Source organism: Symphalangus syndactylus, chromosome 21 (assembly GCF_028878055.3).
Source record: "Symphalangus syndactylus isolate Jambi chromosome 21, NHGRI_mSymSyn1-v2.1_pri, whole genome shotgun sequence".
Lineage (NCBI taxonomy): Eukaryota > Metazoa > Chordata > Mammalia > Primates > Hylobatidae > Symphalangus > Symphalangus syndactylus.
Genome location: NC_072443.2, coordinates 51,953,787 through 51,970,269, shown reverse-complemented (window position 1 = coordinate 51,970,269; position 16,483 = coordinate 51,953,787). Strand labels below are relative to the sequence as shown.

The window sequence follows — 16,483 nt, the reverse complement described above, 5'->3', positions numbered from 1 at the left end:
ACCTAGCATGGTCCCTGGAACACAGTAGATGCTCAGTAAATATGTGCTGGATAAATGAGCAAATTAAATCCTTTACTCCTCCACAGCACCCTGTAAGGTAGGCCCTCTGTAAGGTAGACACCCTCCTCCCCATGCTACAGATGATAGTGCTGAGGCACAGAGAGCAAGTCATTTGCCCAGGTCTCATGGCTAGAAAGTGTGGGAGGCAGGATTTGAATCCAGGACCTCACTTCCCAGTAAGGTCTCAAACTAGTGGCCCACACACTGTTTTTGGCTCTCAGAAAGGTTTTGTGTGGCTCGAACAGTTTCAGAAAAAATTGAATTAACTGTGGCCATTTAAAAATCAGGAGGCCAGGCATGGTGGCTTATGCCTGCAATCCCAGCACTTTGAGAGGCTGAGGCAGGAGGATTGCTTGAAGCCAGGAGTTTGAAACCTGGGCAACATAATAAGACGTCCCCCACCCCCATCTCTACAAGAAATAAATACAAGCCTGGCATGATGGTACATGTCTGTAGTCTCAGCTCCTTGGGAGGCTGAGGCAGGAGGATCACTTCAGCCCAGGAGTTTGAGGCTGCACTGAGCTACGATTGCACCACTGTACTCCAGCCTGGGCAACAGAGTGAGACTTCATTTCTAAAACACAACAAAACAAAAACATCAGGATGCTTTGTGCAAAATTCCAGACCTCCAGCTTTTCTTGCAAAATTGGAACCTCTGGCCACACTGTGTCCCCAGTCCCACAAGGCAGCCACTGGCAGGGGCTGAGTGGCACTGCTTCTCAGGACTGGCATGGACTGCCCCCATGCCCAGTCTCCACCCCACTGCTCCCGCCCCTGCCCCAGGCCTCCCTCCTGTGAGCATGAGCGTTCTGTGCCTCTGCTCTTGCTGTTCCCTCCGCCTGGAATCCTCTCCCCACAGTTCTTGGCCTGGCTGTCCCCTTCTTGTCACTCAAGGCTTAGCCCTTCAGGAAGCCCTCCCTGCCCACTCTGGCTAAGGATCATGATCTGAAGTCACTTCACGAATGTATTTGGTGCCTGCACACTGTCTGTCTCCCCAAGGAGGATGGCAGCTCCAGTCAGCAGGAGCCAGTTCAGCCCATTGCTCCCGTCCAGGGCAGCACCTGTGCCCACACCTGGCTGTATGCTTGTTGACTGATGGAATGAATGAGCGGATGAATGCATGAAGGACTTGCGGGTGGCAGCCGCTGTTCTGAGCACTTCCCATGCATGGAGCACTGTCCTCTGTGCACAGCAGGCTTCTGTGCGAGCTAGGACTGGGTCACACACAGATCCCTTGCTGGGGATTCAAGCTGCAGTGGCTTCTGTCTTCCCAGCCAGGGCCTCAGGCTGTGACAATCTTGAGAGGCATGGGCAACCCTGTCCCCCACTCCAGTGCCCAGCTCCCCGGGGGCTCGCTGCAGACCTGGGGCTCTGAGTCTTCCGGGTCAGCTGAGCTGGGCCGCATGAGGGTCGCCTTCCTGGTGTTGCAGGGGCAGCCCTGCCCCCTACTTGCCCAGAACTTCCCCCAGGTTTCAGAAGGAGACAGCTATGTGAACTGCCTGTGTGCAGGCTGATTCCAGGCCCAGCTCCTTCTGTTTCTTGCTGTGTGACCTTGATCAATTTATCTCACCTCTTTGAGCCAGTTTCCCCTTCTATACAGTGGGACTACTGCCCCTGCTTGAGACTTACTGTGAGAGCTCCCGGAGCCTGTGCACAACCCCCAGCGCCAGTGCCCAGCAGGCACTCAGCACACAGGACACGGTCTGGTCTCCCCTCTGGCTGCCCGGGTGGAAGGCCCCCCATGATGTCACTCCTGCAGAGGGCCATCAGCAGCCAAGGGCCTGGGGTCTGTACCAGCCGGCTGGTGGTGGCCCTGTGTGCGTACTCGTGTGCATGGTCTTGGGTGAGGGTGTGACCATGTGGATTGTGTGTGTGCATGTGGCTACTTGTGACTGTGTGTGAGTGCCCACACATAGGATCACGTGTGTTGTGTGAGCCTGTGGTTGGGGATGGCTGCTGCCTGGGCATTGGCTCTGTGTCACGGCTTGTCCGTGACTCTGTGTCCCGGTGTGTGATGGTGATGGTGTGGTTGTGGGTGAGACACTGGGCGAGGGCAGGGCCAGGTACCCGAGTGGTCCAGCCAGTCCTCGGCAGCTGGGTGGGCTGGGTGGGAACAGGCTCGCCTGGCTCTCCAGGCAGCCCTGGGGTGGGGAGTGCGCTGGGCCCCAGCTGATCCGGGCTGGCTGGGCAGTCTGAGCCAGAAGGGGCCGGTTGACGGGGTTTCGGGAGGCCACTGCACCCCGGGCCATCTGTTCTCAGGACCTGCTCTGCTGGTCATGCTTTGGGTCCCAGGACCTGGGATGGGGGCAGGAGGCTGCCTTGCTTATTGCAGCCCTGGGAGCCCCTCCTCTGACTATGTGTCAGATACGGCCTCCTGCATGTGGCCTCCCCGCTCACCCTGCCTCTGCCGCGTGCCCTCACTGTCTGCCAAGCCTCCTCCCAGTAGCACTATGTCTGCACCCATCTGGCTGTGAGATGAGGGCAGGGACCCCCTCACCACCCATACCATGTGGACACAGGGCCCAATATGTTCATCCAGCACAGACCCAGCTCCCTGGGGTTTGTTGATGGAACGAGTCAGCTGGAGGTGGTGGCTGCTTCCACTCCTGGCTGGGTCAGCCTCACTGCTGGCCCCTGTCACTGGGGGAGTCGACAGTTCCCTGTCCCCAGCTTTCCAAGGACCTCAGGGGGAAGCACAGCCCCTCCCAGGGACCTCCACTTTTCCCTGCCAAGACTCCAGGCTCTGTGGTGGGTCTGGCTTGTACCCCCTCCCACACAGTTCCCCAAGGCCTCAGGCCCCCCAAGTGGAGAGACACCTGGCAACCTGGACCTGTCAGAGAAAACTAAGCCTCTGTAGGGACTCAGTTTCCCTGCTGGGCTGGCTGGGGCTGCTTGCCTGAGGAAGCTTCCCTCGGTCTATCTCGGGTTCAGAGGAGGGCTTGGCTTGCCAGGGCAGGGGGAAGGCAGAAGGGGCGAGGCAGAAGCAAGGCAGGACCCCTGCCTGCTCCTCAGGTCCACCTATGAGTGAAAGCAGACTCAGTGGGGAAACACACCCAGCCCCAGGAGGCTGCCCGCCTGGCAGGCCTCGGGGTCCTGAGCCTGGGACAGAGGTGCAGAGACAGAACCAACAGGTTAGGACAGGGAGAGAGAGAAGCAACAGACACACACATCACATACTCTGGGACAGGGGTCATGCACCGGGGCCAGGCAGCTCCCCAGGTTTCTTGGATCTGGACTTAGAATGCCAATTGTTGATGCCAAGTCCACGATGGCTCTGGCTGTCGATTCCCAAATGGCGTATATGTGACTGTGACTTTGTGTGTGTGCACATGCATGTGTGAAGGTGCGTGAGGCTCATGGGTCTGGTGGGCATGTTTGCAGAGCCTGGCCGGTGTGTGTTATGGACGAGGGATGGAGATTGCCACCTGCCTCTAGTGTGTGTCCGTGTGCATGGGAGGCAGCCTGCCGGCCTCTGTGACCGTGCCCCAGTGTCCCTGGGCAAAAGTGTGTGTGATGTGTGGCCTCCCTCAGTGGCACTGCCAGAGCCAGGCTGGGAGCTTCAGTGGAGGACCTGCCCTCAGGGCCCCTAAGTACCCCTGACCCTGGCCCTGGCCTCAGACCTGGACCCCGAGCGGGAGCCCTGGCTGGCCCACATGGGGGCTTTTGTCCATTTCTGAAGTGACAAGAGACACACAAAAGGGCTTTTAATTAAATCAAAGGAGGGGGAAACGGGCCAGCCGGGCCGCTATTATGTTACCAAACGCGAAAATGAAAACTTATTTTTAAAGCTCTGGTATTAATTTGAGATTATTCAGATAGTTAATTAAAAGTGCAGCATGTGTTAAATATTATTTCAACAAAGATTATCATCAGGCCTCCATGTAATGTGATCCTCGGGCTTGGGAGCTTTATGCAAATGGCTGCAGCCAGGAGGAAGGGCCCTCAGCAGCAGGGTGGCAGGCAGGCGAAGGGAGGGCAGGAGCTCGGCGTAGGCCCACTCACTCCCCTCGGGTCTGGCTCCCCCAGACACAGATGGAGTCTCAGCCTGGGCCCCCTTTCCAAGCCCTAGGTGAGTAGGGGCCTGACTGTCTGGCGGGTCTGGAGCCCACAAGCCCGTCAGCAGCAGGGCCCCATACAGTCTTCTGGATGGCACTGTGGGCCATGGGGGAGGCTGGCCACACTGCCTGCCTCGAAGACCAGCACACCTGTAGGTGTGTGTGCATGGGCGTGAACACGGGGTCTGGGAACAGCAGTGTGAATGTGTGTGCTCCTGACGCCGTCACAAGACTGGGTGTGCACAGGTGACGCTTGTGCATGAGCTGGGAGGCTGGCAGCGTGTTTGTGTTCAGGGTCTCTCCATCTTACACCTGGACTCTGGCACTGACAGTCTGGGCCCCTGCATGTGCTATGAATATTTGTGTGTGGTACACATGGGCATGGGGTTGGCACTGCTGGGTGTGTGCCCATAACCCACCCTGAGCAAGTCACGTCACTGCTCAGCCCCTCAGTTTCCCCCTCTGTAGAATGGGATGGGTAATAACAGTAAATGCCTCATTGGGAGAGTTGGACGGGATTACATGGGATAACACAGACAACCAGCTTAGGCACTGTCCTGTAGAGGCAGAGCGCAAGCGGCAGGTGAGAGCCATCTACCTAATTTTATATCTTAGCCACGATTTTAAGAAGAAAAAATGAAATTAATTTTCATATTTTATTTAACCCAGTATATCCAGAATATTACTATTTCAGCTCAATACAAAAGGTGATAAGTGTGATTGTTCAGTCTCTCTTTGTCACAGAAGGCCTTTGGAACCTGGGGTGTACTGGGCCCTGGGTACGTTTCATCTTGTTTCATCTTGGATGGCCACATCACAGGTGCTCAGAGCCACGTGGGGACGTGGCGGCCTTTGAGCCTAAAGCCCTGCCCCCCAGGCCGGCTCTCCGCAAACCCGGGGCCAGCGCTCTCCTGGAGAGACTCCCGTGGCACCTCGCGGGGTGGCGGGGACTGGCGGGGTAGGGGTGGGGTAGCCCGGAGGCGGGTGGGCCCAGGATCCCTCGCTAACCCCCTCCCCCACACCTTGCACTGGGTCCGTGTCCCTAGGTCGTGCGTCCCAGACAGTCTGACAGGTGTTTGCCGCCGTCCTGAAACCACATTCGGGCTCCCACCCGCGCTGCACCTCGCCCGGGCCGCCCCTGCCCGCCCTGCAGTGCGCTCTCGGCCGCTGGGCGTGGGCCTCTCCTGCCCTCTGTCGGCGCCTGGCGGCAGCGCAGTCCCGCGGCGGGCCGGGGAGGGGGCCCGGCTGGCTGCGGCCCTTCGGGGCGGAATGGGTGCGTGCCCACCCCACCGTGTCCGGGCCCTACCGTTCCAGGACATTTCCACACCTCATCCCACAGGATGCTTACGGCGGGCTGCAAGGCCAGCAGCGCCAGCCCGGTTTTACAGATGGGAAAGCGGAAGCTCAGAGAGGACCTGTGACCTGCCCAGGGCCACACAGCAGGACTGCAGGCAGGGATTCGAGCTGAGGTGGAAATCCAGGTGTTCAGCGCACTTCCATGAGTCCCGCCGGGTTCAAGTGCTGGCTCTGCCCCGCGTGGCCTGTGCAGCGAGACAGGTGACAACCTCTCTGAACCTGAGTGATTCTGCTGTAAGTTGGGGGTGACAGTAGCCCCTCCTGCCTAGGACTGCTGTGAGGATTGAACAGGGGTTGACTGTAAGGTTTCTAGCAGGTCCCTGAAACTCAGTAGTCATCCAAAAAGTCGCTGAGTCACAGCATAATAACACGATTTGCCTACCTCGGGGCCTTGGCACCTGCTGGGCCCCCGCCTGGAAACCTTTCCCCCAGATCTTGGATGGGATAGCCCCTCTGCCTTAATCTCAGTTCAAACCCACCTCAGCAAGGCCTGCTCCAGTCACCCTGTTAGCATCACCCTAATTCATGCCCTTGGAGCCCTTGCCAACAGCCGGATGGTCCTGCGTGTCCCCAGGCTGCCTGGTTTCTTACCTGCTGCCCACAGGACAGGCGGGCCCAGGAGGGCAGAGCGCGTTCATCCTGGCCATTTCCGTCGCTGGGAGCATCGTACCTGGCCTGGGTGGGTGCCCGATGGGAATGTGTTGAGTGAAAGGTAAAATGCCCAGTCAGGTGGGAATACAGACAGCAGCTGGGGTGGGAAACCGCGTGGCAGTAAAACACACACCACACAACACAGACCTTCCGTGGCGAGGTGTTTACTTATGGGAGAGAAGCACCAGTGCTCACACAAAACCCCACAAGAGTGTTCGGAGCAGCTTTAGTCACAGTCATCCCAAACTGGAAGCAGCCCGAGTGTCCTTCTGCAGGTGAACCCATCCGCTCATCTACAGCCACACCTCAGGGCCCTGCTCAGTGACCCAAGGAGCTGCTGGGACGTGCAGCCACAAGCATGAATCCCAAGGCAAGGAAGCCTTGCAGGAAAGGCACACACAGTGTGATCCCACTCATGCCACATTCTAGAAAGTGTAAAACAACAGTGATGGAAAAGAGATGAGTGAATGCTGGGGCCAGGCGTGCAAGGGGTGCTTACACAGGGGCATGAAGCGTGGGGGTGCACCTGTTCTCTCTTTTGACTCAGCTAGGGGTTACACAACTGAATGTGTTTTTCAAAACGCACAGAGCTACATGTTTAAAGGGGTGATTTTTACTGTATGTGACAAACAACAATTTAAAAAACCAGTCACAGAGTCGCAGACTCTCAGAATCATGGAGTTGACCAGTCCTACCTGCTTGGTGAGAGGCCCTGACCACCCCGCCACTGCCTCCCTGTGAAGGGCCACTTCCGCCGCAGTCCCCACCTTAGACTGAACGAGCTTTAGAGCTGGCCCACAGAAGATGAGAGGAGTGGGGGAGGAGATTGGGGTGGGGCGGGAGACACGGTCCTGGAGGTTGTTACTTCCATCCACTTTATTGCATGTGTCAGTAGTTTGTTGTGGTGGGTATGGACACATGGGGTTCACTGTATTATACTCCATGCACTTTTCATATGTTTGAATTATTTCCTTAATAAAAATGATAAATGGCTGGGTACCGTGGCTCATGCCTGTAATCCCGGCACTTTGAGAGGCCAAGGCAGGAAGATCACTTGAGGACAGGAGTTCACAAGCAGCCTGGGGAACATAGTGAGACCATGTCTCTACCAACAAAGAAAAAAAAATAGGCAGTATGGTGGTGCATGCCTGTGTAGTCTTAGCTACTCAGGAGGCTGAGGCAGGAGGATCATGAGAGCCCAGGAGTTTGAGGCTGCAGTGAGCCATGATCACACCACTGCACTCCAACCTGGGTGACAGAGTGAGACTGCCTAAAACAAAACAAAACAAAAACCCAAAACACCCCCAAACCAGATAAGTAATATAATAATTTAAAAAAAACAATAAAGTGAATTCCACCATAGAACCCCACTGGCCTCTTCTGCAGCCCTGGGAAGCAGGTTGCTTTCTGCCCATTGAGGAGAAGAGCAGATGAGGCTTGGGAAGGCACCCAGCCTGCTGGTGTAGGGAGCAGCCAGCAGCAGAAGCCAGGAGGCTGGTGGGTGCTTCCTGCAGCCTGCCAGAGGTGACTCTTGGGGCCAGGTGTCTTTGGGAATGGCTGCATTTCATCCCCCAGGAAGTGTGCGTGTGTGCACGTGCATGCATTGTGTGTGTGTGTGCGCGTGCATATGTGGTGTTTCTGGGTGTCGTTTCTGTGTCTCCCGCAGCTCCAGGTCACATTCTCCCCATCACCCCCCAGGCAAAGGGCCTCTGTTCCCTACCCACCAAGGCTCTGGTGCAGAACCACCCGCTGCAAGGGTTGCCCCCAGGCATTGGCTGCAGGGCAGAGAGAATGGCCATGGAGCACTGATCAATTTTTAAAAACAATTTTATTGAGCTATAACCTATATGCTATAAAGCTCCCCCACTTAAAGTGTACAATTCCAAACTTCTGTATGTTTACGGTGTTGTACAACCATTACTACAATCTAAGTTTAGAACAGCCTGTCCCCTGAAAAGAAACTGTCTCCACTGGCAGTCACTCCCCACTTCCTGCTCCCCCAGGCCTTGGCGAATCTACTTTCTGCATCTATAGGTTTGCCTCTTCTGGACATTTCATATAAATGGAATCACACACTATGTGGCCTTTCACGTTTGGTTTCTTTCACTTAGCACAATGCCTTCACGGTCCATCCATGCTGCAGTGCATAGCAGTACTTCATTCCTCTTATTTATTTATTTATTGAGACAGCGTGTTGCTCTGTCACCCAGGCTGGAGTGCAGTGGTGCATCATAGCTCACTGGGGCCTCTAGCTCCCGGCCTCAGGCGATCCCTTCACCTCAGTCTCCCATAGTGCTAGGATTTCAGACGTGAGCCACTGCACCTGGCCTTCATTCCTTTTTAATTTTTATTAGATTATTGCCAAATAGTATTCCATTGCATGGGTAGATAGATATTTTGTGTATCCATTCATCAGTTGATAAAGAGGGTTGCTTCCGCTTTTTGGCAGTAACCCTATGTTAAACTTTTAAAGACATACCCGAGCTGTTTTCCCAAGTGACCGCCGTGAAGCATTTAATGAGCACATGCTGTGTGCCCGTTTCCCTCTGACCGCTGCCCAGAGAAGGAGGTCCTAATATTAATTTCATTTTGCTGAGGCACAGACAGGGTGAGACTCTTCCTGCAGGTCTCACTGGATCCCAGATCTGTTTGTGCTGCTAAAAGCAAAGCTGCCATGGTTGGTGTGGGCCTGGGAAAGGTCCTCTTGGTCACATGACCTCTGGGGGGCTAGTAGCCTGCAGGTGGGGGTGGCATGACCTCCTCATTACCCAGTGCCCCCAGCAGGTCAGGCGGGCACACAAGGGGGACCTGAAGGAAGGCTCTGGTGACTGTCCGGGGCCAGCCTGGGCCGGCTCTCCCTGGGGTGGGCAGGGACATCTGGGCCTCCGGTCTGAGTGGCAACTCTCCCACCCGCCCGGGCACCCCTTTGTCAGGGGACAGGATGTTTCAAGCTCCCTCTGGGCCCTGGCCTGGATCTGGCCCAAGCAAGGGTTCAGGAAACTGGTCCAATGATTGGTCAAGGGGATCAATAAACTAATGGGCCAGGGCCAGCCGCCGAGAGCAGCCGGGGGGGGGCCTCAGGGCCCGAGGAGTGAGAACCAGGTTCTCAGGCTTTGGCCCCTGTGTCTGAGGCATGGCCCTGCACACTTCCCTGCCTTCCTCTCGGGACCCCAACCCCCAGTACAAGGGCCCATCTGGGAAACCATCCCCCAGAAGGCCAGGACCTGTGGCATTTCTAGCTGCCCTCGAGACTTTCTGGACAGAAACACTGCCCTCCATCTCTCTGACCCCGGGGAGCCATGATCCCCCTGACAGAGCAGTGGGGCTCTTCAGAGAAACTGAGGCTCCATTCACTCCTGAATGTATGCAGAAGCCACCCCATGCCAGGCTACCCAAGGCCTGCGCCCAGCTTTCTGGAGGTGACAGTCCTGCCCTGTTGGCACTGCTAGAGTTCTAGGGAGCCAGGGTTGGGGCTGAGATGCCAGCCTCGGAGCACTGGCCCAGGCTCTGCAGTTGCCCCAGGGCCATAGGGACAGGCAGATCTGTAGGTCTGGAGGCTGAACTGGGATCCCCCCCAGAGGGTTCAGAGATAGCTCTGGCTGAGCGCCCAGTGCTGTGCTGGGCAACTTCGTCTTCATGACTGCCCCAGTGCTGCTGGTTTTTTCCACAAACCATCTGTATGAGAGAATTCTTGCACCATCTGAAATGGAGTTATCAGTCAGTGGGGAGGAGTGTGGAGGGAGCTCCCGTCCCTAGGGGAGTAAGTGGAGGCTGCACTGGAGACACACGGCAGCCACTGGGCCCAGCCCAGCTGCAGGGTAACCCCGGCTGAGACCCCAATGTGGTCACCTGGTCCTGGGCCTCCTGGTGCCCACAGGTCAGCCAGGCCAGAGGTGGGCCGAGGCTCGGGGGGCCCCTCAGTCCTGTGGTGATGGTGAGATAGGCCCAGGCCACCAGGCTGCCCGGAGGAATGCACCCCCCCCAACCCCCCCAACCCCGTCCCCGTTCATAAACCTGCTCTTCCTCCACCCTGTGTGCACCGGGAGGTCATCCAGAGGTCACCCTCGGGAAAAGTCTGCACAAGAGGCTGAATGGGAAGCTCCAGGCGTTCACAACTATGGGGCTGTGGCGCCGGCAGCTGACCTGGGCAGGCCACAGGTGCAGGGGTGCAGGGACAGGCCCAGAGATGGGTCTCGGAGACTGTGCACAGCCCAGAGCCCAAATCCTGGTTCTTGGGACCCCTGAAGGCCCCACTCTGAGCTTGCACAGGCAAGATCTGAGGAGACTGCAGACGGAGGTGCCACTTCCTCCACCTCCTTATTCACACCTGACCGCCCCTGCCCCGTTCACACTGGGACACCAGGGCAAGTGCAGGGTCGCCCCAGCTGGAGAGGCAGAGCCTCTGCTGCTGTGGGCAGGTCTGGCTTGCCCAGAGGTTGTGCAGGCTCCAGGCCTCTGAGCCCAGACTAGTAACCCTGCCCTGCCAGGGCCTCAGCAGAGTGTGGGCCTGGAGGGGTGGCTGGTGAGGGGCCTTTGGCACACCTTGCTGGGGACAAGGCCCCGGAGACAAGGTGGGCAGCTAGAAATGCCACAGGACAAAGCCTGCCACGCTGGCTCCTGGGGCCCAGAAGAGGGTGGGCTCATGGTCCCTCCTGCCTCTGGCCGGCCCTATGATGCTCCCAGGCTAGGCAAGGCCTCTGTGAGGCCTGAGAGCCTCCTTGTCCCAAGAGGTGGTGGATCCGGATGGCAGGTCGAGGGCAGGTGCCAGGGCCGCCGCTTCCAGAACCTGCATGTGTTTCCAAGCCCGAGGCACCCCCAGAGGAGGGGGCACAGCAGGGCCTGGGCTGGAGGGGAGCACCCTGCTAGACTCCAGTGTGTACTTCCCCACTCAGGGAGCCCAGCCAGGGTGGCAGGAGCAGGGGGCCCTGGAGGGAGGGAAGGGAAGTATTGGGGCCCCCACTTCTCACCTCCGCTACTGTCCTGTCATCTTCCACTGGGGCTCTGCATATCAGACTCTGCTTCGGGAACTGGGGAGTCCTTCCCAGGAAAAGGAGCTGATGAGGCCTGCAAGGAGAGAAGGACGTGGAGGGCTTATCAAAGGTGGTGGAGGCCTGATGGGCCTGGCCTCTCACAGTCCCATCCAACTGCAGGGACCCCGGGAGTGGAGGCCCGTGTCTGAGCAGGGCACCCACACCTCTGTGCCAGCCAAGGAAGCAGGTGGTCTGGGCCGTGCCCTCTCCTGGGAAGCTGTGGGCTCAGGCCCTGAGGGCGCCCCTGCCCCCAGCCCACCTGCCAGGGTTGAGTTTTCTTCCCAGCAGGGACCATTCTCACATGTGCAGTGAGGAAGGAAATTGCAAATTAATCTTTATTTCCATCTTGGAAGAAAACCTTAATTCTCTGCATTGAAATGATCCTCGTCATCCGAGGGAATCAATTATGGGCTTTAATTGCAGTCAGTTCTGACCAATCCAAGCAGGTGGAGCCACACGTGTGTGCAACAGCCTCCCTCTCCTGCTCTGCTTGGGGCCTCTCTGACTCTCTGTGTCTGTTTTCTCTTTGTTTCTCCCCCTCTACTTCTTTTTCTCTGTGTCTCTCTTTGTGTCTGTCCCTTTCACTCTTTCTTCCCATCTCCATGTCTCTGCCCCTTTCACTGTCTCTGTCTCTCCCGGCCTTTCTCTGTGTTTCTGTTGCTCTCCCTTTCTCTCACTGTCTCTGGGTCTTGGCTGTCCCCCCTCCCCCTGCGGCCATCACAGGGCTCAGGAGTGAACTCCTAGGCATGACAAACCCCATGGGGGTGTCTGAACCCCAGGCCTCCTTCTGCAATCTGTCTCTGGCCCCAGAGCTACGGCTTTTGAGGGTGGGATCGAGGGCAGCCACAGAGATGTGTCAGGGCCTCACCACACAGGGCTAGTCTTTCATTAACTGACTAGAGACCTGGTCTCCAGGAAACAAGGGCTGGGTGGCTGTGAGCAAGGAGGTGCCAGTGTGGCTCTTATTCCTGCACACCTCTGGGCTGCACAGAACCTTTCCCTCACTCACCTCTAGTTTGTGAATAATGCACAGATACAGTCTCTGAACAAAATGAAAACATAAGGCTGGAGTGCCCTTTTGCCACCACTGCCCTTCCTAACACCCCTTGCTGGCAGCTCCTGGTGGGCAGTTTGAAGCACATCCTTGCACGCCTTTCTCTATGTGGTTAAATATCCATGCCTGCATTCACAGAGCACACAGTATCACTTTGTGGAGTTTCTGTTCAATGTAAACAGCATCATTCTGCACATATCCTTTGCAACTTTTTTCACCTGTTTTCAGGATTTATCCACAGGACACTCAGACTTCATTCCTTTATTGTTGAGTATTTCACTCTATGGCCACACAGCACTGTTTCGGTGTCCACACCACTACTGATGAACATGCCATTTTTTTCTCCTGTTTCAGGCAGGACTGCCACCAGCAGCCCTGCTCCGCTTCTTTGTGCACACATGTGAGTGAGTGCTTGTGCTTATGGGGCTCATGCATTTTTAATTTAATAGACGTGGCAGCTAGCCCTCCAGAGTGGTTGTGTGAAGTCCACTCCTAATAGCATCAAATTCCCACTGCCCTCTCTCTTCACCAACACTTGATATTATCAGTCTTTAAAAATGTTTACCAGTTTGACCAATGCAAAATGGCACTTCCTTGTTGCTTTAATTTGTATGGGGATGAAGAGCATTACTGACTGGGATGGAGTCAGGGACGGACATGAGATGTCCCCTAGTCTTGAGGGGATGGCACAGAGGGGCCCAGAGAGCAGGGGCAGAGGCAGAGGTCCAGAGACAGGGTGAGGAATAGCAACTGATAAGTTGAGGGGTGACCAACCCCAACTCAGTCCCTGCATGCACCTCATTCCAAATCCTGGTAGCAGTGCTAGTCAGAGGTGCTAGGCATAGTTAGGGTGCTAGGCAGAGTCAGGGCACCCCTGGCCACAGGGGTGCCGGGCAGTATCAGGGATGCTGAGCACAGTCAAGGGTGCTGGGCAAAGTTAGGGGGTGCTGGGCAGAGTCGGGGTGTGAGCAGAGTAGGGGGTGCTGGGCAGAGTCGGGGCAGGGAATGGCCATCACTGACAGGCTCCCTGTGGCTGTATGTGGACAGTCTGTGGGGCGCGGGGGGTGCTAAAGTGTGACCCCAGGGAGTAGCCTGGCCTGGGGTGGTGCAGCGGAATGGGGGAAGGTCAGATTGGGATGTGTTGGAAGAAGGCCTGGGCCTTGCTGGTGTGGGCATGGGGTGGTGGGGGCAGGAGAGGAGTCGGGCAGAGCCGCCTGCTGTTGGGAGCACAGAGGAGGCACAGGTGGGTGCGTGGAGTCCTGGGGAAACAGCCAGGCTGGAAAGGCAGATTTGAGCATTGGCAGAGACACTGCATCTGGGCTGTAGATTTGGAGCAGGAGGTGAAAACTGCGCTTCCTGAGGGGCCATGAGCTGGGTCATGAGAGGGTGCAGACAGGTGAGGAGGGGGTGCTGAGGGAGCAGGACTGGACGAGGGCACAGCGTAGGCAGAGGGAGGCGCAGGCCCAGTCTGGTCTGGGGACCCCAGTGGTGGGCACATGATGGGGTTGGGAGGTTCCGGCCATATCCTAAAGTCCTGGACTGCCAAGCTAAGGGCTTGGATTTCACCCTTTGGGGAGCAGAGGAGTGATCCAATCAGATGGGAAGGCCCCTGGGGCCATAGGGTGGGCTGGCAAGGCTGGGGAAGGTTGGGAAGGCCCCCAGGGCCTGGCTGGGGGCTGAGATGGGGGTGCTGGCTCTGTTAGGTCAGCAGGGAGCACCGGGCACAGGAGCTGGGGTGCAGCCTGGCACCTCAGCACGTGTGAACCGGAGTGTATGTGCCCTGTTGATGAAGGTCACCGTGGCCTGCAGGCCAGGACAGTGTGGCCAGAAACAGTGACGGCAATAACGAGACCAGCTCTGTTTATGGGGACCCTGCATGCACCAACTCACTTAATCCCCACTGGCCCGAGTGCTCCTGTGTGTGGAGCGCCAGGCATGTGCTGGGTGCTCTGCCTGGCACTGGGACACAGCAGTGAGCAAAAGGACAGAAACCCCTGTCCCTAGAGCCCCCTTCCCATGGGAACACTGGCAGTAAATGAGGTCGATGGGCAGAATGCTGAGAGTTGGAGAGCCCAGCTAGAAAGAAGGATGAAACAGAGGAGGGTGGGAATGTGGATTTTTACTGCGGGGCTGGGGGCAATGGGGCTGCTCAATGAAGAATGGGTGGGGAGCAACCTGGGGGCAGTGGGAGCTGCGTGCAGAGGCCCTGAGGAGGGAGGGAGTGCCTGGGGCATCCAGGAGAAGGGGCTCCCTCTCCTGAGGCTGGAGACCTGGGAGGAGTGGGGAGATGGCAGAGGAGGTCAGGGAGGTCATGCAGGGCCTGGGGGTCATGGTGAGGACTCTGGCAATTGCCCTGAGGAAGGTGCGGGTGAGAGGGTTTACAACAGAGAAGAGGGGCCCTGACACGTTTCAACAGGATTCTCTGGCTGCAGCCGGCAGAGCAGAAGACCAGGGTGAGGCAATTGTGATGGTCCAAGTGGGAGGTGACTGGGTCTGGCTGGGCTGGCGGCCATGGGGTGGGGGCTGACTGATTCGGGACAGGCTTTGAAGGTGAAGCAACAGGACCTGCTGCTGGTCAGGAACCCTGCTGGGACAGTGAGAGGCACAGCTGACCGCACCCACCACGATCGCTCTCTGAGTCACAAAGCAGAAACCCGCGGCACCAGGCTTCTGCAACAGAGGGAATGTGTGGCCTCCCATGACATGGGGGTGAGCTCCAGGCATAGCTGGATCCAGGGCTCAGATGGAGCCAGCAGGAACCCATCTCTTCATTTCTCCATTGGCCTTTCTCGACATGGCCGTCACCCCTTTGTGCTGTGGATCTCATTCCCTTTGTGGGTACAGGATGGCTGCAGTGGCTTCAAGTTCATGCTGTCCAGCTCTGCAAACCTGGCAAGAAGAGAGAGCCCCAAGGTCTTCAGCAAAAGAACCCCATGACAGGCTGGGCCCCTTCCACAAGGACACGCCCACCTGTCCTGTGTGTCACCTGCCACCCCACTCCCACTCTCTCACAGTCCCAACTTCCCAGAACCCTCTCTTCTCGCCGGCAGTTCATTCTTTCAGGGACACGCTGCTGCGCCTGGAAGAAGGGGCAGGAGATGGGCATGGCGTGGGGGTGCTCCAGGCAGGGGCATGGACGAGCAGAGGTGGCGGGGGACAGGGCCTGGTGTGTGAGGGAACCCTGAGGAGACTGCATGTGGAGCTGGGCAAGGCTGAGGTGGGATTGGAGCTGGGCAGGGCCGCTGTGGGGAGGTCCTGCAGGGTGGGCCAGGCTGGGGCCCTGCTGCACTGTGTCGGCAGCTGCCCAGATGCCTTGGGGAGGGCTGTTGTGCCCCCGGGGGCAGGGTGGGCCCTGCCCAGAACCAGCAGCCTCCGTGTTCCCATCCGAGATGTGGGTGCTCCCCCGGTGGGCCCCTCCCCCACCTTCCGGCCACCGGGAGATGCTTGTCTGTCTTATCATTGGGGCCTGGTGACTCTGCAACCGTCTCTCCTTATCGGCAGCCCACCCAGCTGTCCATGGTGGGAGGCAGGGGTGGGCCCCAACCTGGTCAATATGTCCACACAGGCACCCAGACCCCAGTCCCCAAGGCCTGCTCTGTGCCAGGACCCGGCAGGCTTGGGCTAGTCCTTCCCACAGGCATCAGCTGGCAGCAGCCACTTCCCCACAAAGGTTCCCTGTGCTGGGGGGCTGGGCAGAGGACCAACCCCTCCCCTGCCTCAGTTTCCCCTCTGTGAGGAACTCCAGGAAGCAGGGGTCCCAAAGCTGCTCCTCTCCTTCCCACCCATCCATAAGAGGCCGGCCAGGAGAACTTCCTTTGAGCAGCACTGTCCTTCGGGCGGCACAGGGCCCAGAACCTGCTTCTCTTCCTCCCACTCTGCCCATCAGGAGCCATCTGTGCGAGAGCCCCGAGGTTGAGGGAGAAGTGGGCTTGAGTGGAGCATGGGCCCTGGCGGGGAGAGCAGCATCACCAGCAAAGGCCTGGAGACAGATTGGGGCAAGGTGGCAGGGAGACCCAGGGAGGCCTGGCCAGTGCGGGAGTGGATCCCCCCATGGTGAGCACTGGGGCAGTGAGGCGCTGCTGACTGTTGGCTATCTTCCACCCTATCATCCGCTCTGCATCTGATTAGGAAGCAGGTTGCCTCATCTCACACCACACCCATTACACAACTTCCACCCAGAAGTGCCCTGCTCACTTCCTTGGGAAGCCTGCCTGAGGCTCCACCCCACCACCCTCTTCCCTGGGCCTGGCACCCACGGCCCATGGGCATCTCAAGCA

General features: G+C 57.8%; 1 protein-coding gene across 1 annotated transcript in view; it reads right to left on the bottom strand.

Moving 5' to 3' along the window:
- Positions 1–14,307: 14,307 nt before the first annotated feature.
- The window catches only part of EEFSEC (eukaryotic elongation factor, selenocysteine-tRNA specific), a 265,744-nt gene continuing 263,568 nt past the window's right edge, over positions 14,308–16,483 (bottom strand). The window contains exon 7 of the mRNA XM_063630221.1: positions 14,308–15,095. Within this exon, the coding sequence (XP_063486291.1) occupies positions 15,073–15,095 (23 nt within the window). The 3' untranslated portion in view covers positions 14,308–15,072. The remainder of the gene's footprint in view (positions 15,096–16,483) is intronic.